Source organism: Panulirus ornatus, chromosome 40 (assembly GCF_036320965.1).
Source record: "Panulirus ornatus isolate Po-2019 chromosome 40, ASM3632096v1, whole genome shotgun sequence".
Lineage (NCBI taxonomy): Eukaryota > Metazoa > Arthropoda > Malacostraca > Decapoda > Palinuridae > Panulirus > Panulirus ornatus.
This window is the reverse complement of record NC_092263.1, coordinates 13,161,643-13,184,383: the sequence shown is the minus strand read 5'-3', so window position 1 is coordinate 13,184,383 and position 22,741 is coordinate 13,161,643. Positions and strand designations below refer to the sequence as shown.

At 36.9% G+C, this 22,741-nt stretch overlaps 1 protein-coding gene across 3 annotated transcripts in view; it reads right to left on the bottom strand.

Annotated features, from left to right (window-relative positions):
- Nucleotides 1-18,577, bottom strand: part of sp3 (phosphatidylinositide phosphatase spermathreecae) — a 40,844-nt gene extending 22,267 nt beyond the window's left edge. For 2 of the 3 annotated variants that reach the window (XM_071685635.1, XM_071685636.1), the window contains exons 1-11: nt 18,391-18,577; nt 16,399-16,479; nt 14,054-14,222; nt 13,062-13,206; nt 12,116-12,355; nt 10,403-10,513; nt 8,663-8,824; nt 8,219-8,291; nt 4,775-4,967; nt 2,682-2,847; nt 1,186-1,347 (exon numbers count right to left, since the gene is read on the bottom strand). In XM_071685635.1, the coding sequence (XP_071541736.1) occupies nt 1,186-1,347; nt 2,682-2,847; nt 4,775-4,967; nt 8,219-8,291; nt 8,663-8,824; nt 10,403-10,513; nt 12,116-12,355; nt 13,062-13,206; nt 14,054-14,222; nt 16,399-16,479; nt 18,391-18,487 (1,599 nt within the window). In that variant the 5' untranslated portion in view covers nt 18,488-18,577. Of the gene's footprint in view, nt 1-1,185; nt 1,348-2,681; nt 2,848-4,774; nt 4,968-8,218; nt 8,292-8,662; nt 8,825-10,402; nt 10,514-12,115; nt 12,356-12,477; nt 12,650-13,061; nt 13,207-14,053; nt 14,223-16,398; nt 16,480-18,390 lie in introns of those variants that run through there. The other variant, XM_071685637.1, reaches the window with a different exon arrangement.
- Between the last annotated feature and the right edge of the window lie 4,164 nt (nt 18,578-22,741).

Genomic DNA, 22,741 nt, shown 5'->3' with positions numbered 1-22,741 from the left:
ACATCAAAAAATCAGCATTCTAACAGTCTGATTGAAACTCATCATTATTTAACATGGATAATGTGAGAATCAGAAGTTCAGGATGTTCATATATATACACACAGACAATAAGAGCAAAAATGGATATGTTTGACGGAACAGTATTTCCAACAATGTTATATGGTTGCGAGACATGGACCATAGATAGGGTTGTAAGGAGGGGGGTGGATGTGTTGGAAATGAAATGTTTGAGGACAATATGTGGTGTGAGGTGGTTTGATCGAGTAAGTAATGAAAGGCGTAAGAGAGAGGTGTGGAAATAAAAAGGGTGTGGTTGAGAGAGCAGAAGAGAGTGTGTTAAAATGGTTTGGACATATGAAGAGAATGAGTGACAAAAGAATGACAAAGAATATATATGTGTTAGGGGCGGAGGGAACAAGGTGAAGAAATTCAACATGTATGAGAAAACAGAGATGTGAATCTAACATGATTTATCAACTTAGTGTTTGAAGTGAATGACAAACAATAAAAATCAGCTGAAGACTTTGTTTCCTTAAAGACATTAGACATAATTTTAGAATGTAGGCATGTAAGAGTGAGCTGGTAGGCTGTATGCACTTGATCTACCCCATACAAATGGATGGGGTGCCAAAGATAACACACAAAATCAGAATACTGACTAAAAACACCAGCCTGAACATACATATTAATGAGAGTACATGAGTTCAATTTGGATACACTTTTTAAACTGAGACAAATAATGAAAGCACAAGTATTCTTCAAAACAAATTTAATCTCAAGTTATCCTAAAAAGTTTTTTACTGGAAATTAAAGTCTTAAATGTACATATGGAAAGACTCAAGATTACGTGTTTCATTTACATTTCTTAATCTGATTTAAGTACTGATGAGTAATAACACAATGTTTGTTAAAATTAGAAACAATTTAGTAAGGCTAATGATCGAGGGGTGCAGACACATACAGATTAACGGATTCCAGTATATGATCCTTGTCATCTCTAAAAATGCAATGGAGGCGTAAATGAATAGCATTCAAAAGTTTTTAAATCTGAAAGGAACTAGAAAAGGTAGTGTGCTGAAATAAAAATCTCTGGGTACAACAGAACTGGATGAATGCTTGGACAATGGACTTGGTTCTATCTTCATAGATCATATTCAGATCATTACATACGCAGAGCAAGTTTACCTTTAGGGCTGAAGTTCCTGCATACTGTTTACTGATGGTATCACCATTATTGGCCCACATCATCTGGAGGGTGGAGCGACAGGCAGGAGGCAACGGATGTTCAGGAGGGATCATCCCCAGCTTTACAAACTGACCCTCTAAAACTGACTTAGCAATTGCAGTCTGGAACACAAAATTCCACACTGAAATCTAACTGTAAAGGTATGTTAGGATGTGGTGGCTAGACATCATACGACAGACTGATGCAGGGATTTAAGCAAATTAACAAAAGCTGATAATCAATCCAAGATTCATGATATTTTCATGGCTTACTTTACAAGAATACAAGCTTTACTTTACAAGAATACAAAAATTTACCAATAAAATATGTCTAAAGACCATGATATACCAGCCCTTACATCTACACAAAAAATTAAGTCAAACTCTGATGAATATGAGAAGCCACATATCATTTTTGAGCTTTTGTTAAGAAATTTGACACAATGCAGGAAAAAAGTCATGGAAGTGTGCTCTTTCTGCTAAGAAAAGATATATAGAAAACAGTGATGTATGAATGATGCTTCCAAGCAAACTCTGAGCACATTCAATGTTGCTGCAATTTAATCTCAAAAAGCAAATATTACTACAGAAAAAATATGGAGACATAAGAGTGAAATATACACAGTTTCTAAGCAGCTTTCCTCCCATACCATATATCTGTAACACCTTCCACAGAGAATCTCTATCAATTATATCATACACTTTTCCAAATCCAAAATATCACATATAAATCCTTCTGTTTCTCTTAGAATTTCTTGCACACACTCTTCTACGCAAATGCCTGATACCTCAATAATTTGGATGTTCCCAGTGCAATCTCACTAACAGAGACTGGCTATAAAGTATGGAAAAAACTTCCAAGAGGAGAAATACTGTTGAGCTAAACAACTTATGTTGAAACATTAACTGGAATAAGAATTTCGCACTTACAATATGGACCTGCAGAACAAAAGATTCTGTGAAGTCATTACTACATGGAGGCAAAAGAAAGCTATTACTGCAATGGGAGAATAAAAATGGAAAATGTATGAAAAAAAGAAGAGAAATAGCTACACAAACTATCAAGAAAATAAAAATGTTCCTTGCAGAAAGAACACACAACAAAGCTAAAAAAAAATATCTGAAATGTATATCAAAGCTCGATAAAAGCACTGCAAATATGGGTGGAAAACAAGAATATCTCTTAAAATGAAAACTGAACAAGAAAATAGCAATACTATTTGAAAAGAATCAAATATCAACCTTACATTTACCTTTAAAATATTTAGCATCTTTACCTGATTTTGCCTAATGAGGGTATGGATGGTAGACTATGAGTATTTTCTTACCTACGAGTACCTATAAAGAGATTTCCCATAAGGAGGGGCTAGCACAATGCACTCACTGCATACAAAGAAACAGAGTTTAAAATGCATAAAATCTAATATAATGTGACTTTAATCTATGTAACGCAGTACCTGAACAACGTTTGTTCGATCAAGGCAATCAATGCAGTTGACTCGGAAGACGCCATTTTGCCGGCAAATGGTGCCTTCCTTGTCCACCCAGCAGTACAGCATCCTCCCAATGACGTCTTCTATGCTTTCTATCAACAATGAGACATTTTCATATCTCATCCCACGGCTGAAAGTTACAGAAACAGTTAGTGCTCTCAAGTTCTTTTCAGAGGCTCCACAAATAAATACTCAACTTAAAGTCACAGTACTATGATAGCTCCCTTCTGAAACCAAACAATAAGGTTAATCATGCACAAGCTCTCTGCCACTCCATGATCTCACACAGTTATCTTCAACTACTAAATAGGACCTTTCTTAGAATATAACCATAACTGGTACACTGACAGTAACATGATTTACTGTGCTCATAGGGGCATTACATTCATATGTTACTTAATTTCACCCTCTGACACATGGAAAAAAAAGGTTGGAAACACCCTATAGTGAACTGACACAGATCAAAATGTAATGCAATGTTTGTACTGTAGGTGGATGTTGGCCCAATTTTATTTTGATCTAAAGATATAACATTCACCAATCTTTTTTATTTCCTTCTTTGTGGGTTCAACACGATCCTTACAGTCATCTCTGACAAAATGAGGGTCATAAGTTAAAACATTTTCATGAGAAATACAGAGTTTCTGAGGTCCCTTGCTGATCATATGATATCATTACCTCTAAATCAGTAAAATTAAATGATGTAGTTTGCTGCATGTCATCACATAACTCAAAAATCTTTTCTGCTTTGCATGTCATGTTCTGAGTGATCAACAGCAACTGAACAATGTCTGAAAGATATTGTTGACTGAGCAGGAAAAAAGACAATGTGTCATTTGGTTTACCAAGTTGAAATCAGAGACTACTGTTCAGCAGAACTACCACCATCAGTGTGCAAAAACTTCCCCTCTAAATCTAGCATTATGAGCTGATTTAACATATGTTTTTGGAGACTGACAGCATGGCATCATAAATACTCCAGCCAAAGGGTACTGATTAATTATATGGCAAACACTCATGAAACATATTAAACATGTAAAAAATACAATTCTTGATTACATGACTTCATGGCCCACAAAAAAATTTCAACCCAAGCACAAAAAAACAGGTCCTGTATTAAGATCTTGAAGCAAGTATATATTCTGAAGAAAAATAAAACAATGCAGTTCAGAGTATTTTTCAGGCTAAAACCTTTTTTGTTTCAAAACTGGAATATAATGTAATGAAAGGCATCTATACTTGATAAGATTAAATACTGCATTTCATAATGCTTCATCTGGCTAATCAGTACATCATAATTATAAAGTGCATTATCATGAAACATTTAGGTGCAAGCATCAGGCAGAAATAGTAGGTTGGAGTATTAGGTAGAAGCAGTCAGTAGGAACTTTAGGTAAGAGCCTCTGGAAAAACTGCACTAGAGTTTCCTTCTGCCAGTGGCCTGCTAAGGGTGAGGCACTAAAGGGTGAGAGGCAGCACTGGAGTTCAATGGAGTACTAAGAACAAACACCATCAAATAGAGTAACAGCAGTGCCTACAATATGATGTTGCATCAATATACTACCATAAAGAGATGTAGTGCCTCAACTATCAAGTGGAGTAACAGCAGTACCTACAATATGATGGATCAATATAATACCATTAAGAAGTGTGGTGCCTCAACCATCAAGTGAAGTAACAGCAGTACCTACAATATGATGCATCAATATATTACCATTAAGAGATGTAGTGCCTCATCCATTAAGTGGGATAACAGCAGTACCTACAATATGATACTGCATCAATATAATAACATTAAGAAATGAAGTGCCTCAACACATTTATGACAGCTTATCCTACTATCCACCAAGAGGAAAGGGAATATCAATACCTGTCATTATCTTAATCAGCATCACTGTCCCACTAAATGGGGGTATATTCATCATACAAAGTGTAATCATTACCTACCATTACAAGGTGGAGTGTTATTGCCTATTATCATAATAGGTAGTGTTACAACCTACCATACCTTGATGTTTGTTAGCAGGTACAACTACAATGGTTAGATCAACACTCACCAGTATTCATGGAAGTCAAAGGTAATAAAAGTGAGGTAGGGAGAGTCCAGCTGGAGAATATTGTTTAGGAAAGCATCAGCAATCACCTTCTCCTTTCCTGTCTGCTCCACCAGACTGATACATGACACATGGTCATACTGAGAAACTTGTAATTCAAAGTGCTTGCTAAATGCTAGTGCAGTTTCTGTTGTATCTGTAATTGGAAGACAGATAAAATTATAATACTTAAAGATGTGAGGTGGGAGGTGGGCAGATTAGAAAGGGTAGTGAGTGGTGGGATGAAGAAGTAAGATTGTAAGTGAAAGAGGAGAGAGAGGCATTTGGACAATTTTTGCAGGGAAATAGTGCAAATGACTGGGAGATGTATAGAAGAAAGAGGCAGGAGGTCAAGAGAAAAGTGCAAGAGGTGAAAAAGAGGGCAAATGAGAGTTGGGATGAGAAAGTATCATTAAATTTTAGGGAGAACAAAATGACGTTTTGGAAGTAGGTATATAAAATGCATAAGACAAAAGAACAAAAGGGAACATCGGTGGAGGGGGTTAATGGGGAGGTAATAACAAGTAGTGGTGATGTGAGGAAATGGAGTGAGTATTTTGAAGTTTGTTGAATGTGTTTGATGATAGAGTGGCAGATATAGGGTGTTTTGCTCGAGGTGGTATGTGAAGTGAGAGGGTCAAGGAGAATGGTTTGGTAAACAGAGAAGAGGTTGTGAAAGCTTTGTGGAAGATGAAAGCCACCAAGGCGGCAGGTTTGGATGATATTGCAGTGATTTTTTTTTTTCCCAAAAGGGGAGCAGAGAAGGGGGCCAAGTGAGGCTATTTCCTCAAAGGCTTAGTCCTCTGTTCTTAGTGCTACCTCGCTAATGCAGGAAATGGCAAACAGTATGAAGAAAAAAAAGTTGAAATGTATGGATATGTATATGTGCATGTGTGGGCATTTATGTATATACATGTGTATGTGGGTGGGTTGGGCCATTCTTTCGTCTGTTTCCTTGCGCTACCTTGCTAACGCGGGAGACAGTGACAAAGTATAATAAACAAATAAATAAATAATAAAGATGTATACATTTACAAAAATGCAGCAGACATGAATAAATTTCTAAATTCTCTAAAATCTTTAAAAAAATATAAACAAGTTCTAAGTCTACCAGGAATAATTTTGCATATGATCCCTTCATTAATGTATTTCATTTTTGTAATTTCCCATAATCAAAGCTGGAATCACCTCATATCATCTTATCCAAACATTTATGTCATAAGCCATACACTAAAACATCACATAAAAGATCAGAGTACAAAGACCTGAAATGCCTAAGAATGCCTGAAAATACCAGTGTCTTAAAAGGCATGTGTGTAACCAGCATGACAAGAAGGGAGAGACAGGTACTATGTCTGAGAGCCAGATCCTTAAGGTTCTAAATCTGAGGGAAAATATGCTCAAGAAAAATGAGGGAGAATGGTTTGGGAATGTACAAGGGGTAAAATCTGTTCAGGTAAGGATAAGAGCAAAGAGGAGGAGGAGCCTTTGCAGTGCATTAAAACAGGGTAAGACAGTAAGTTCAAGACCAATGAGTGCAAGAATGAAAATATACAAGAGGTGGGTAATCATTCGTGCCTACTCATTTCAAAATATGAGAGGTAAGGAAGAGAGAGGGCTTTTTTGGGAGTACATTGGCAATTTCAATAGAGATTGAGTCCTTATGGTGTGCAATTTGAATATATAAGCTGATAATGTGGCAGTTGAAGGTATAATTGGGGGGCCATGGCTATCTGGGCTGCTTAAGAAAAAGAAACAGCTTGTGAAATGTGTGCTGAAATGGGATCTGTGACTAGGAGTAACAGGTTTAAAAAACTGCACACATAAGCATAAATAGGTAAGTGGGGCTAGGGGCAATGAAAGCAAAAGAATGGAAGGTGATGAGTGTGCTGGAAATAAAATGCCTGATGACAGTATGTGAAGCGAGGAGGGGTGATCATGTAAGGAATGACAGTATGTGAGCAAGGTATGGTCATAAGCTCAGTATGACTGGGAAAACTAACTTCAGGTATGCTAACACATGAAGAGGATAAATGAAGAAAGAATGATAAAAGACTGATTGGCAGAAGAAGAAGGAGTAAGAAGGAAGGGAAGATTAAGGACATGGTTGGAGTGAATGAAGTTTTGAGCTGATGGGGCCTGAACATTATTGAAGAAAAATAAAGTAATAACCCCTAAAAGATTGTCACATAGAGGAACTTTTCAATTATTATCTGTCAAACCAACTTACCTTAAACTTCACTAACATTCACTCTGCCTGAAATGGTACCTCAATATCCTGATGGTATGGCCAATGCAGAAACTGCCTTCCTCCTATCATTAACTTATGCCAACACTCCAACACCACTACTGGAATTTCTCTCACGTACTTCTGGTTTCCTTTTTCCAGCTCTGTACAAATGTCATTTGAAGTCCAAGTGAGAGCCATGCAACACAAGTAAAATCAAGAGACATGATGTACAGGGATATACTACAGGTCTTTGATCTGCCCACCTTGGAAGACAGACTAGTTAATGGTGACCTGATCACAATTTTTAAGTTTTTAAAACAGACTAATGATATATATTGAGAAAAGGTCTTCAAGAGATGCAGGGATACAACAACCAGAGGATATAACATGAAAATAAGCAAGAAACCTCTTAATAAAGATGTGAAGACATATTTTTGTGGTATATAAGTGGTGGGAATGGATAGAACAAACTGAATGAAGATATAGTAAATGCAGACAGCATACAAAGATTTAAAAGACTGTATGAAAGTAGAGAATGTTCAAGAGGTAGAACTTTATTAATGTAAACCTTCCTCCCTTTGCAATACAAATATAATTTTATAATACTGAAAATTAAGACCCTTTGAAAGTCTTTTCTGCCACATCTGTTCACTGTTTCATGCGTAAAAAGGGAGTGCCAGTTACAGATGAAGAAATGCCTCATTTGCTCACATCCAGCTGTTATGTATCATGAAAACAAAATGCACAAAAAATTTTGATTTTACTGCAGCAAAGCCTGAGCATCACTCTATTATTATACAGTCAAAGTGCATTAGTATTCCTGTTGGTATGGTTAGGAAAGGAACACAAGCCAAAAGATGGTTGAAATTGGTGAGTATGTTCCAGGCCACATTATCACATGACATCAGATGAATAATCCTAAATCCAAATGTAACAGAAGCATTTTGTGCAAGAAGAGGTAGTGTGAATAGCGATGCAAATCGCACCTGTTGACCCAATTCATGTACAATGAACATACTATAAACATCCTAGTTAGTGTGGATGACATCATTAACTTCTTTACATCATTTATAAGTTGAGAATTTTAGTAAACTCTTTTGTGGCCTTCTGCAATAGATCTAATCCCTGTAACTGAGAAACAAGTTATGGTTACACAAAAAGCAAAAGTGCTCCCTCACCTCTGTCTAATCTTGGTGGTGGCCGATACTTATATCCTGGCTGGCTCCAATACACTGGCACAGAACCACGCACCTGAAAGTATATTGTACATATGAATAGTTACAATAATCTTCAAAACATAAACTCTAATTAAACAACAGCTACACAACTAAGATCAAGCAAATTCTACTGTCAAAACATACAAAAGTAGTAATTGATCATGAATTTGATCTCCAATCTTTCTTCATCTTTCAAGCTAGCACAGTTGGAGTACATACCTCTAGCCAAAGGTATTGGAATACTGATATGACTAACATTTAGCCAGATAAGTCTGCCCGAAAGATCCTGTTCAAAGAGGCATTCCTGTTTTTACATACTGACTGGTCTCATCAGTCTTTGTAGCAAAGGTAGTATTACCATGAAGCAACAATAATGGACAATGAATAAAACACAAGACAACTCACCTGGACAAAGGCGACTCGATGATGGGAATATGACACTATTTGTTCAGTTTCAACATAGTTTGCTACATGGCCCTCTTCATCCACCCCACGCCTCTTGTATCTAGTTCCAGCTCGATAACGACTTCTTCGAGATATTAATGTCAAAGTGTACTGATTACGCTTCTGAAGAAAACAAAATGAAAGGAATAGTCAAACTCAACTGAACTAAAGTTAACCTTATATAATATCTCCTGCTATTAACAAGTGGTCTTCCAAAAATTTCTCCATGCAATTAAAAACCAGTATGTACTAGGGTATTTAGCTTTATCTAACCCTTACCTGAAAAACAGCTCTAGTATTTATAAGTAACCCTCAGTCATTTCTAATACTGTTCAAGGGAAATAAAAAAGAATCACAGAGGGCTGCTATGACATACATCTGCAAAATCATCTTCGTAATATAAACTACTTTAAAGTCAATACATTCAGTAAATACTTAGAGCCACAAAAATTCAACACCATCCATCTCTAAATGCCATGGAGAAGCCTGATTCATGCAAAACCTTCTTCTACATGACAAATCTGCATATTTCTGCATGTTAATTCTTTGAAACATGCTGTAACCCATGTACTCCCCACTCACACGTTCCACAGTATATCCAATATTCTTCTACTTCTACTCTCACCTCGGTCACATGATATCTTTTTATCAATGTCTCCATATGTCCATAACAACCTTTATGCATTCAAACTACATCTTTACCCTTATGGCTTGCATAATTTTTCATAAAAGTTACAACACCCATTAATCTTTCTGCCTTAAAAGACCTCTTGCATCTTGGTTCGTAATCTGGTATCCTTCATGAAATAATAAGGTTCACACTTTTAAAAAGGCGAGAACATTATCCCACAGAGCAAAATGAGTATGTTTGAGGGAATAGTGGTTCCAACAATGCTATATAGTTGCGAGGCGTGGGCTATAGATAGGGTTGTGCACAGGAGAGTGGATGTGTTGGAAATGAGATGTTCGAGGACAATATGTGGTGTGAAGTGGTTTGATCAAGTACGTAATGAAAGGGTCACATGGAGAGAAAGAGTGAGGAAAGATTGACAAAGAGGACATATGTATCAGAGGTGGAGGGAACGAGGAGAAGTGGGAGACCAAATTGGAAGTGGAAGGATGGAGTGAAAAAGATTTTGAGTGATCGGGGCCTGATACAAAAGGGTGAAAGGCGTGCAAGGAATAGAGTGAAATGGAATGATATGGTATACCGGGGTTTTGATGTGCTATCACTGGATTGAACCAGGGCATGAGAAGCGTCTGGGGTAAACCATGGAAAGTTTCGTGGGGCCTGGATGTGGAAAGGGAGCTGTGGTTTCGGTGCATTATACATGACAGCTAGAGACTGAGTGTGAACAAATGTGGCCTTTGTTGGCTTTTCCTAGCGCTACCTTGCGCATGTGTAGGGGGAGGGGATTGTTATCTCATGTGTGGCAGAGTGGTGACAGGAAAAAATAAAGGCAGCAAGTATGAATTATGTACATGTGTATATATGTATATGTCTGTGTATGTATATATGTTGTATATATGTATAAGTTGAAATGTACAGGTATGTATATGTGCGTGTTCAGATGTGTATGCATATACATGTGTATGTGGGTGGGTTGGGCCACTCTTTCGTCCTCTTCCTTGTGCTACCTCACTAACGCAGGAGACAGCGTCAAAGTATAATAAATAAATAAATACTTTAATTCAACTTACTTGTTTATCGAGGGAGTCATCTGGAGAAGTTACAGATGCATCAAGGGGTACAGATTCTATTTGTACAAAACCTTGTATCACAGGAACAATCCATACATCAAAATTTGATACCTGTCAATACAAGATAGTTTCATCAGTACTTGTCCTAAAAAAAAGAATCATCATGTACTATCAGTAATAAAATCTTACGGTATATCTTATGGAAAATTATCATATCCTACATTCTCATTCATACTTAGCTAAGAGTGCATGCAACATGACAATTTCCCGCTATCCACCACAGCGCTCTATTCCCATCCTAGCTCTTCTATCTTGTTTGAAATTTTTTTTACAGATTCCTCTCAAGCTCAATTTTCACTTGTGGAGATCCTGAGACAAATAAGACTGTAGGGGTCCCTTGGGCAGTAAGCCAACTTTTTCTAAGAGGACCAAAGGTCATACAAAACTGGTCTCATCCAACCAATGGGTTGGGAATCAATGAACTACAGCCTACACAATTCATTTACATGCTCCTCAGAAAAAACAAAGCTGAGAAATAAGACTGTGGGTGACTGTCAGATGCTGTTTACTAACATTACACAAGTAGTGTTGGAAATTTGGTGGAACAGTTACTATAAGCCAAAACATTTATGTGATAATGTATTTCATAAGCCAAAATACTTATGTGATACAGTATTTCAAATTAAGATTACTGCTCATCTTCGTCTATTCCTGTCTCTTCTTTTATTTACCTCATTCACATGCACTCTTCATGCTATGTATCTACCTACCTATCTATACCTCTGATGCCCAATGCCTCCGGAAACTCCCATAAAGGGAATGGCCACAACAAAAGTGTCTCCACTTATCCCTGTCCTTACATGCCTCCCATGCAAACATCCTTTTCACTGTTAATATCAACTTTTGATCTAATTGCATATTATTCTATTAACTATTTCCTTCTTTGTACCAAATCTCATTTCACATACTCATTCCTTACCATCGATTCCCTTATCATACAACTGAATCTTAAAGTCAACTTCAAAACTTATCCATCCTTAACCAATGCTGAACATCTGCATTTCACTACCAGGCACATGAACTGAATGCATCATGCTTCATAATAAATTGCCATTACTCACTGGATCACATTTTTTCCCTTTATACCTTTTCTCATTAAACTAATAATGTGCCTACCTTTCAGGATGTTCTCTAAAACCATAACCATTTAGAACTTTTATACTAAAAGCAATGTATTTGGAAGTAAATGGTGAGGTAAGCAGTTCAAAATAAGTGTGGGAATGCAACAACTCTATACAAAATCACCTTCAATGTTTAATGTGGATGGGGTGCTGAGTGAAATGAGAGCAAGGTTGGGTGACACCAGTACATGGATGAATCACAAAGGAACAAAATGAAAGTTACAACAATTGTGGGCAGATAGTGCCCTGTTAGATAATTAAGAGAATTTGGATAGAATGTAAGGTCATTAAGGGGATACTGAAAATACATAAAAGGAATCATTTTTCAGGATCAACAGTCTTACCGTAAAACTAGGAAGAAAAAAAATTGAAGATACCACTGATACAATAGTGAAGATCAATAAGGACAGTAGTGGGAAAGCTAAAGATGAGAGCAAGTCATTCAAAAATTGAAGATCCACTGAAAGCTTTGGTAAATGGGAAAATTTTGAACGTAAAATATTTGAGAAGCACAAAACAAAATCTTTCTCACCTCCTGATTAATGAGATCCATGAGCATATGTTTGTTCCAAAAGAAGTTGTCATTCGCCCTACACCAAATGGGCAAACTAGCACCATATGAAGGGTCACTTTGCCGCTGTAAGGAACTTGTCAGATCTGCCTCACGAGAGTAATAAAAGGAATCAGAGTCATTGAACATCTTCGTTAGCTCATCCAGAATTCGGCGCTCATATCGTTCTTTATCTCTTCCATCTCGCCGCACCTTGTTACCCTAAAACGTATTCATGCTCTCAGTATATGTGACCAAACAAATGCATATCAAGGTAAAATACTGCAATATATCTACCATTTCTTGTACTTCTAATCTATGCTGTCTGTGAAATGCATGCATACCTCAATATGTCAGAAGGTTCTTTCCATCCACTGTTCTGAGACTGATAGACCCATAAGCTTGGCTTATAGCAATGGAGGTGCACTCTTCATAATATTCATGTAAGGTTTAGAAAAATACCTCTAATGCAGAAATCATATTTTGTACATCTTTTCAAATCAGCATGCTGTCAACTCCACAACTGTGGGAGATTAAATCGTAAAAAATACATTAATTTTCAACTGTCTACCAACATATCTAAGAATGTTGTTTCCTGTAAATCACTTACATGAGTAGAGCTAATACACAAAGACTAGTGCACAACAACAACAAGGGTTCTGGTAAATCTTCTGTTGTGGCTCTTGATATCTTTAAAAAGTCTGAAAGGGGGGAGGCACAAGTTTTTGCTTATCAAACTCGCTGCCTCTAACCTTTCTGTTCAACCTTGTTTTCTAATGCATTGCTTTCCTTCTAACCACTCCATTGCAATAGATGTAGATGAAGCAACACCTCCCTCTTACCCTATTGACAGTGGTGTCACCCAGGGTTCTGTCCTATTTCCTACCCTTTTCCTTCTAACTCAAAAGCCTGTATCAAAATATATTACCTGTCCAGTTGCTGTAACAGCTGCATTAACTGTTGCAGTCTTGATGGTAGAAGTGACACTACGGAGAGTGCCAAATGTTTTTGATAGAGCAACTTTTTGCTGCAAATCGCCAAATGGCAAGCCCATCTTTCGCTCCCCTGCAGAACTAAAGAGTCATATTAGTAAAGCAGGGATAACGCAAAGCATAAGTGACTGTATTCTTCATGTTAATCTTTGTAGGAATTTCACAAAATTCTATTCCTGGACTTAATAAGGGAAATTACTTTATATCTTAATAATCAGAGCATATAAATATTGGAAACAATTATCACATTCTACGAGATATTCAAACTCTATAAACATAAACATTGCAGCATCCCCTGAGGTTCACTATTAGCGTATAAAGAAAGCTAAGTACAACAGTAAGGCGTACTGTTTCTGAAAATTTAAGCAAATTTATATGTTAAGAAAATAAAACCTTACAGGCTTTTAGAAATCTGTTCAATCTTTTTTCAGATCCTCTTGGCAATACCAATAACAATACTCCAGCTAAATCCATACCAACAAAACGACTCACCCAGGATGCCAGATTAACGTCATTTAAGTGTATAATCATAATTTTGCTTTACTTTCATCAGATTTTTTCTCAAATGCCTTTCAACCTTTTCCATTATATTCTTGTATTTGTTTTTGGTGTGTAACTGCTTCTTCTAATGTATCTTACAAAGAACTTTTATTACTATGAACCATGATATCAGTAATTTTGAAACAAAACTAAAAGCAAGACAATAAAAACTGTTAAAAAAAAAGGCAGGTAAGAGCATAAACCAGGACCAACAACTATAAGATACCTGTTTAAGGTATTTTTCTCAATGTTCCTGGCTGAACTTGCAGCATGTTAGGACTACATCTATTGTAGATTAGCACTAAGTTATAATGCAATCATGAAGTACATCCTGAATGGGTGAAGATATCAATAACCCAGAAAGTTAAATTGTTTCTAAAATACTTACCCAACAGAATGATTCATGTGTTTTCGACATTGCTGAAGATTTAACTCACAATCTGGTGGTGCAGTAAGGGGCAGGAAGACAACACGTGTAATGCAATATACTGACTGACCCTCTCCAAGAATACCAACTCTGCGGACTCCAGACACCAGCACTAACCTCGGTGATAGGTCTGCAATATTTACCACATGTTGTATATACAAATTTCATGAGGTATAAAAAAACTGATGACTAGCCAAGGACTGTATTCATCCTTGTAAAAGACACCATATTTCAATAGGAAACATCATTTATAAAATTCAGATACGCTGTTCCACCCTCAAACTGTATGAGAATAAAAATGACACAAAGTAAATTACATTTTACATTCAAGAGAGACTTTTGATCATCTGCCTGTTTAGGAAACAGTACAAATAGAAAAACCTTCCAATATCAAGTGTGCCAGGTGAACTACTCTGAAGATCACATCTACACATATATATTTCACAAAGACATTTAAAAGGGTTAAATAATAGGGTATGACCAATAAAACTGATTTAACTGCAAGGCTCTTAATACAAAACATATGTCAAAATCTACTTTAAACCTTTCCCAATTTTGCTACAAGTGTAATGGTTTTTAATAAATATCATAATCTATTCTATACCTTTCCAATAAGCAATTTGTTCCTGCATTACGGGAAAAAAATTTACATATAGCCAGCAAGTAGCCCCCATCATATCACATAAGTACTGTACTTCCATTTACATTCAAAATCTTTTTATAAATCCACAAACAACATCTAAATTATGCTGTCATTCAATGACAAACTTTACAGTCTGTCTGCACATCTTTATATGTATACAAACTTTTCTTAGGTTTTCATTGCATGACTGGTTCCTCTGTTCTACACTAGCACAGTGAATTACCAGTGACTTACATGTGCAAAACATCATCAGACCAGACTTGGGCTGTACTTTGCAATTACATTCCAAAAAAAATTTACTAGTATAACAAAACAAACATACAAACATTACACTCAGTGGTGAGGCCATACAAACACATATCTAAGCTGAATGTATATGGTTGGGTTGTCGAACAGTGTATAGCAGTGAGTGTCAACATGTCTTAAAGACCACAGTATAGCAAATTAATTATGACTAGGTGATAGATGGACAGTTCATAGGTTCAAGCAAGAAGTGATGGCTTTCTTTTCACTCCATAGGAACTCATGGTGTCAAGAGCACAGAGATCTCAGCCAGACTAAAACAAACTATTGAATAATACCCAAACTCCTTCCTTCCTTCAAACTACCACTGCCTCACCTCTTTTTCCCATGCATCCTATAGGTCATTCAGCCTGCAACAATGAGACCATACCATGGCTGGATGTGAGAGAAAAAAACTGAAGGAATATCTCACATCACAACCTGAATATATATCTTCTGGGCATATCATTGTTACTCATAATGTTAGGGCTGGCCCTTGCAATCACAAATTTTCCCATCCTAACCTAGCCTTTTCTCAGGGATAAAAAAGAAAAAAAAGACCCCCTTTAATCATTGGATGATTCAACTTGAAAAGGGTGAGATAAAAAATCAAGTCCAGCCTCACAATACAATGGGAGTAAGTGAAGTATCTGTTATGCTAAGAAGCATCAGGTTTCAAAATGTCTACTAAAACAACACTAAGGATGAAGCAGGACTTTTCTATCATATCAAATGCTTTATTTTCTGAAATACTGCACTGAAGGAAACAACTGAGAAGTATGTGAAAAGCCCATAAAAAAAAAGAATTAGAAATTAAGAATGGTACAGGGTAAATAAAAATATGTACAGAAAAAAAAGTTTTATGACTTTTTCTTCTTAATATAGGAAAGTAACTAGCAGGGAGAAAAGTATGGGAGGCAGGAGAGGCCTCTGTCTGGTAAAAAAAAGAGAAGTTGACCAAACAGGTCTATTGCACACGGCAGTGTGAAACTATCATGAGACAAAAGATCTTTTACTAAAGTCTCATAGAAAAAAATTAAGTGATATGTCAGAAGTTTTTCACTGAAAGTTTATCAGTGCATATTTCACATTGCTGAAAAAATCACATCTGTTCAAATGACCAGCCAAGATCTATAAAGTAGAAAAATGTCCCGCAGTTAGGTTAAGTCTAGTGTGTGGAAAAGTGATTCTTAAGTATTCTGCTTTGTGGAATATCTATGACAAAAACATTTTTTAATATTCATATGACATAAAAGCCAACATATCAAACTTTACAATTTACAGATGCAATTTTTACAAAAGTTTTCATCTTTTTACCAGTCATTTTTTTTTACCAAAGTAGGTGCCCACAATGGACAGAGTGACTGTTTGGCTAACCCACCTGGGTGGATCTGGAGTTTTCCCAAAAGAAGGTGGATGATGCCAAGGCATACTGGATTTTCTGCATCAGCCAAGTCCCAACCTGAAATCACCAAAACAATATATGGATATCAAAAATAAGCCAAATTCATACCATAAAAACACACTTATGGGACACAATTATAATAATAAAGTGACTATGATGCAGTGCAATCACAAAGAGCACTACTAATTCCTGCTTGAAGAGTCCATTATATGAAAAATATTATCAAAATGTACTTATACCTCCCCAACAAGCACTATATTCATATACGACTCTCACAATACTGAGAAACATTTAACAAGTCACTTTATCGTTTTTGTTGAAGAGTAAAAAATGGTTTATAAGCTTCACCTTATTCTCATAAAGAGCAACCAAGCAAGGTAAAAAGCAAATAAAATTACTTGGGGTATGATGCTGATATATCATAATGTGAAAATTTTATTTCCAATTCTAACTGGAAAAATATCATGAATATCACTGGGTAGTTTGCAAACTGATGTCAGAGATATAGATAGATAGATATTAAAAATTAAATTAAATCTCAACCCCTAGGTGAAGATTGATAATGTTTTCTTAAGTTCTTATTGCTATTACTATTTCACTTACCAGTATACACCACTTCTGCTAAATACAAAAAGTACATTACTATGTTTCCTGTACATCCATATCAGTTCTATGGTGCCCCTAAATTGGAACTTTCCTGAAACTGTTAACATGGCACTTTGCAAGTTTATTGGTCATACCGTTTCTAGTGAAAGTCAGTCTAGATGATAAATCAGATTCTGAAGTAACCTGGAACATTTTTCAATGTATATTCCCACAGAATGATTACGAAAAATATAAAAATAATCATGTAAAGCTTAAAGTAAAAACTCCAAACACTAAGCACGAGACCCAATTCCTTGTCTGACTGGTTGTTACATTTACTTTCATTCCATTAATATCACACCTTTCATCTTCATCTCGTGTTCCTCCTCCATTCCCTGAATATCTTGGTCATGCTTACGATGCCATGCACATCTTGGTAATGCCTACAAAAATAAATGGACATGTTCAAAATAATAGATTTCGATGAAAGTAGTACCACTGGAATCCTTCCACTCTGTAGACTTGATAAAAAGTGGTATGATGTTAAGTGTAGCACCTATTTCAATGAATATTAAGTCATTCTCAGCCCCTATAGAGGTTTTCATACCAGGGCGAGTTCAGATGCGTATAAAGAACCAGGGATCGAATTACTTCATACATGGACCTGTTCTGTGCATGGTGATATGTTGATATCTCAACAAACATCTGAACTCACTGATTACCTCTTACATCATCAAACCCTCCCTAATAAACCAACTACTAGAAACTCAAATGATATGAAAAAATAGATTATACAAGCAAGAACCGATCATAAACCTAAAACGTGCATATCCTCTTAAACAGGCATCACCTGCATCTTTTTGTGATATGTATTTTCACACTTCACAGAGTAACAATCATGGGAATCAACAGTTAGTCTACAGAAAATGCTTCCCTCAGGGAATTACTAGAGTGACAAGACATCTCAGGTGTCACACGCACACCTCTACTACCACTAGGGTGGAGATGACCTAAGTCACCTCATCCCTATGGAGATATTTGATTCTCTCATTATCCTTTTATCTCAATTATCAATCAAAGGGGCGTCAACCTCTGCCTCAGCAACAACAGCCTAAAACATACGAATGACAACATAGACCTCACTCACTCGTATGGAGACCATAAAGGACACTTCTTCCTCTACCCCACCCAGAACACCGCTACCAATCTACCCCACAGCATTTCATTTCCTCGTTTCACGAACTACATTATTACCCAACTACCACACACTGATCGTGACGAGCAATGCCATAACGTGTTAAGGAGCTTGTGACAGATCAGCTGATGACATAAGCACAGTCCTCCCTCAGTAACAATGACATGTAAACAAATCCATTTACTCACAAGTTTTGGCTTGGAACTGGCCTGTTTTCCGATTACACCACAGGGAATCCTGGCCTCTATTAAAAATATAGTATTTGTCAGTTTGTAAGAGCTCCATATCTCCGAGCTACACACCACAATGGATACATGAATGTTATTTGACACATCGATTGTGGCCCAACATGTCACACCTCCAGTCCTGGCCCACTCCCACAGCATGCATGAAGTACTAGTGGAGACCTTATTATGTTCCGATGTTTTTCATGATATCTACTATTCTCCTCCATTACAAGTATATTTCGAAGGAATATTTTATCTGTATGATGAATTTATATATGAATGTTATTTGTAACTGATATTTTTAATTCTCGTATCCACTTGTGATTCCAATGCGGCGATGGCACGTTGATGCAATGTTCAATAGATCTCGTCCAACTCGGAAATACTGTAGGCCTACTGTACTCGGGCAGTTTGGAGAATGTGTTTCTTCTCATCCTCTTTCTTTAAAAGAAAATCTTATTTTTGATTTATTAATAGGAAGTCTGTAGTCCAAAATTGAAATGTTTCACGTATGTTGTCGCCCCCGATTGGACCCGCCACATTGACAAGTCTCCCAGCATGTATTTCATTATGGGCTCGAAATTAGATTTATGGATTAGTTGTAAACTCATATCCATTTATACTCTCTTCTATGTCTAATCTTTCTTGAAACTTTAAAAGAGTCATAAGTTACACCAAGATACAACGAGATGAGCAAAGAATTCTTCGTTCTATATTTGCACTTTGCTGCAATATTTTGTGTCTGTATCCTCTTGTATTTTCCTCTAATCTCATATATGAAAAAAAGTTGATGTCTTCATGTGGCCCCACATATCTAGGGTATATCCTGGCTTAATATATCGTACTTAAATAGATTAAACCATATATTTCACGCAATTCTTTAATCTCTTCATTGCCCCTGTTAATTCACTCAAGGTTTTCCTGCACTGAATAGATATTTGAAGATCCTTTGAAATATACACACCCACAGCTGTTTCCCATATTTCTATCTTTTACTTTCAGTTCTACCTCACCACCATCCATCATCTAGTGTCTCTTCCTGATATTTTTTTTTTAAGTCCAAGTTCTTACACTTCCCTGCATCAACCCTCATAAACCACTTTTTCGACTAATTAGTTTGCCTACAAGGACACTTCATCCTCTTCTTCCTGTAATATTCTATGAATTAACGTATGACATTCAGCCAATTCCATATCTGACTCATTCTAGCAAATCACTTACATGTATTATGAATAACACAAGGCCAAGAACAGGGCCTTGCGGGACACATATGTATTATGAATAATACAGGGCCAAAGAACAGGTCCTTGCGGTACACCATTATCCATCGTTCCCAAATCCAATTTTCTATCCCAGTGGTTACCTTTTTGCATTCTCTGGGATGAAAAATCATATTCTGCAGGCTCCACCCTTTTCCCTTACACCATATCTCTCAAACTTCACCATCTAGTCTTCGATATGGCATTGTACTGAATGCCAACGGATCATCAAAATCATATGGTCTATATTCTGGTGACTGCTGTTTTTGTCTATTCTTCTAAGGCTTCTAGCAAGTCTGATAAGCAGAATTTTTTTCACTCCAAAATCCATGCTGTTTGACATACATCATTTCATACAAATTCAGATTATATAACGTGCTGATCAGTGATTTATGTTGTTGTTATTCATTTTTTGGTTACGAGGGCACATGGTTCTCCAAACGTGTGTAGCTTCAACCTCTTGAAATATTGAGTACAAGAGCTTCTTTCTGGTATAAAATTGTGTAGTGTAATATTCCTAATAAACATTCTTTCAGCATGATTGTAATTATTCATCACAGACATAAATGAGCACCTCTGAAAAATTTACTTTAGTAAAAATTCCTTAAAAGATGCCCTGTTTTTCTGGCACTCTTATATAGGGGAAGTGAATGTAGAGGAAGGTGTAGTACATATTTCTATCTTATCCTTATAATGTATGATGTGATGTCGCTATGACATTACAGTAAATGTTTTACATTGACCCCAGTCAGTGTATAGACATCCAGCCCCCCTACCCTCCATTCTACCGATGGAGATATGTAAATCCTTCTTCCCTGCAGCATACAATAACTGAGCCAAACTGCATCGCTGAAATTTGGTATGCATTGTAAGCATTACCTTCAGCAAATGGATAGATTGCCAAGATGGATGTATTAAATTGGTAACTATGCCCTTCAATTTTGTGTCGCTTGTGGCCACGCTCCCCTCTCCTTCCACAAGAAAAAGAAACATTCTGGCTGTGCCAGTGGCAGCCATTCACTCCTCTACCAAACTAGGAACACAAATATGAACATGTCACTGCAGAGATAAGGAGCCCATATCCTACAAGTCTACTCCACGAATTTCCAAAGAGGTAATGGCTGTCGGGAGACTCGAAGAATGGCTGTAAATTACGTGAGAGAACGTGACACATTTCTCTTGTACTGTGAACTTGAGTTCCTCTACACACTATTCTATAAGTAATCTAGTTGGAGGAGCTAGAATTATACTTAATCAGAGGGGATGGTTCCATTTGTGACGTGCCGTTCACCAAGAACCAAAGTGACAAGATGATCCAGGTCCACTGTTCCACACATGGCCTTGGTGGATGGGCGTGGAGCTTTCCAAAGGGAAAGTTATTACACCAGCCACTGTAAGACAAAGATGGTACCGGTCGAAGTTGTATAATACTTATTTTCAGCTTCCTGTGTATCATCAACTGTAAGTAGACTGATGTTTCCCCGGATATTCCGAGTGTTCCTCGTTCCAACTTCTAGTCACATCTTTAGGGAAGCCATATTAAGTTATATCACATGGTTGTCCTCTGGCATATATAAATCTACTATAACAATAATAGTTATGCTAATAACAAAGAAAATTTCCAGTCATCAGAGGGAGGATATTATGATTTCCACAACGGATGTGTAATATCAGGAAATGGGGATATGTAAATGGTTAAGTATAGGTCAGACAACAATAGCAGAAGGCAATGTGTTGATAAGTATAGATAGATGTCTTTAGCCTTATAGGATCCCAAAATGCTCCACTCTTCAAATCATTCCACCCCAAATCACGAGCTCCATTGGAGTGGGGGGGTGGGGGGGCGTGACATGCCTCCCGAAATGAATTAGAATTTAGGTTATCTGGGACAGCATTTCCTGCTTTCTGAGGGCTTCCATATACAAGTCGGGGCTAAGGTGTACCTTTAGTGGTCGGGCTTTATTCTCTGAGCTTATAGGAGGGGCCGGCTAGTTGTGTATAACTTCATTGTTATCACCATTGAATCTGTAGCAGCAAGAGCTATACGGAATAGAGTTCTCACAAAGTCAGGACCCAATAACGTCGTTGTATATGGTTATTCCTGCTCTCTGAATGTTATCTGAGGTATACAATTTAAAATCAAATTCTTCTCTTTTCTAGGTTTATAGAAACCCAACGTAATTTGTGAAGTTAAGACCTTGTATGTCGTAACACTCGCCACACAAAGAAATGATAACATTCCCATTGTTGGGAGAGATTGGCCAGGCCCCTTGTTTCATCAACAGCTAGTTTTCCCTTCTCTTAATAATGGTCTAAACTGTATCACCTCTGGTTATCTTGCCAAGTCGTGTTGAGTCGGTACACATTTACAGCTGGATCTACCAGAAGATGGAAGTCCCATTCTGACCTGAGAGAAACTCCAGTCATCTAATGATATACACAATAATTGGCTTTTAGCTCAGCCAAATTACCTTCATTTACAAACACATGTCAGAAGAGCCTTCCTAATGGGGATTAAGGTCAAAAGTGGCGTGAACAAGACTGGTTTTCCAGGACAACTGCTCTAGATCTATGGTAATAATTTTTGGGTGAGGGATTGGACTCCAACATGAATAATGCCTGCAAAAACGATGGGGGGATTAAAGAATTAAGGTTGCATTAACTATACAAGCTATGAAGTTTGACACTCGGTTACTGGCTGAACTTTTCAAAAGTCCTTCCATTTGATTTGCTTCACGTTTGGGTTGTGTGAAGTGATTTCTAGAACCATGGTAAAATGTTCATTTTATAGCTCTTGGAAAGTCTTAATGCTTTTAGTTAATCTGCCATGTTTTTCTGTATATGTAAATTACCTTTACAACTATAATTTACACAGCAAAATTGATTGGGTGAAGATGTGGATTCATTTTTTTTGCCAGATTTATCAGGGAGAAGGAGAGTTGTGAATGGAATATAAATCTAATATTAAGTGGTGGAGAATGGACCGAAAAGCCAATGGGAAAAGTAAAAGACATGTTGGGATGTTGACATTTAATACTTTTCCTGATGGTGCA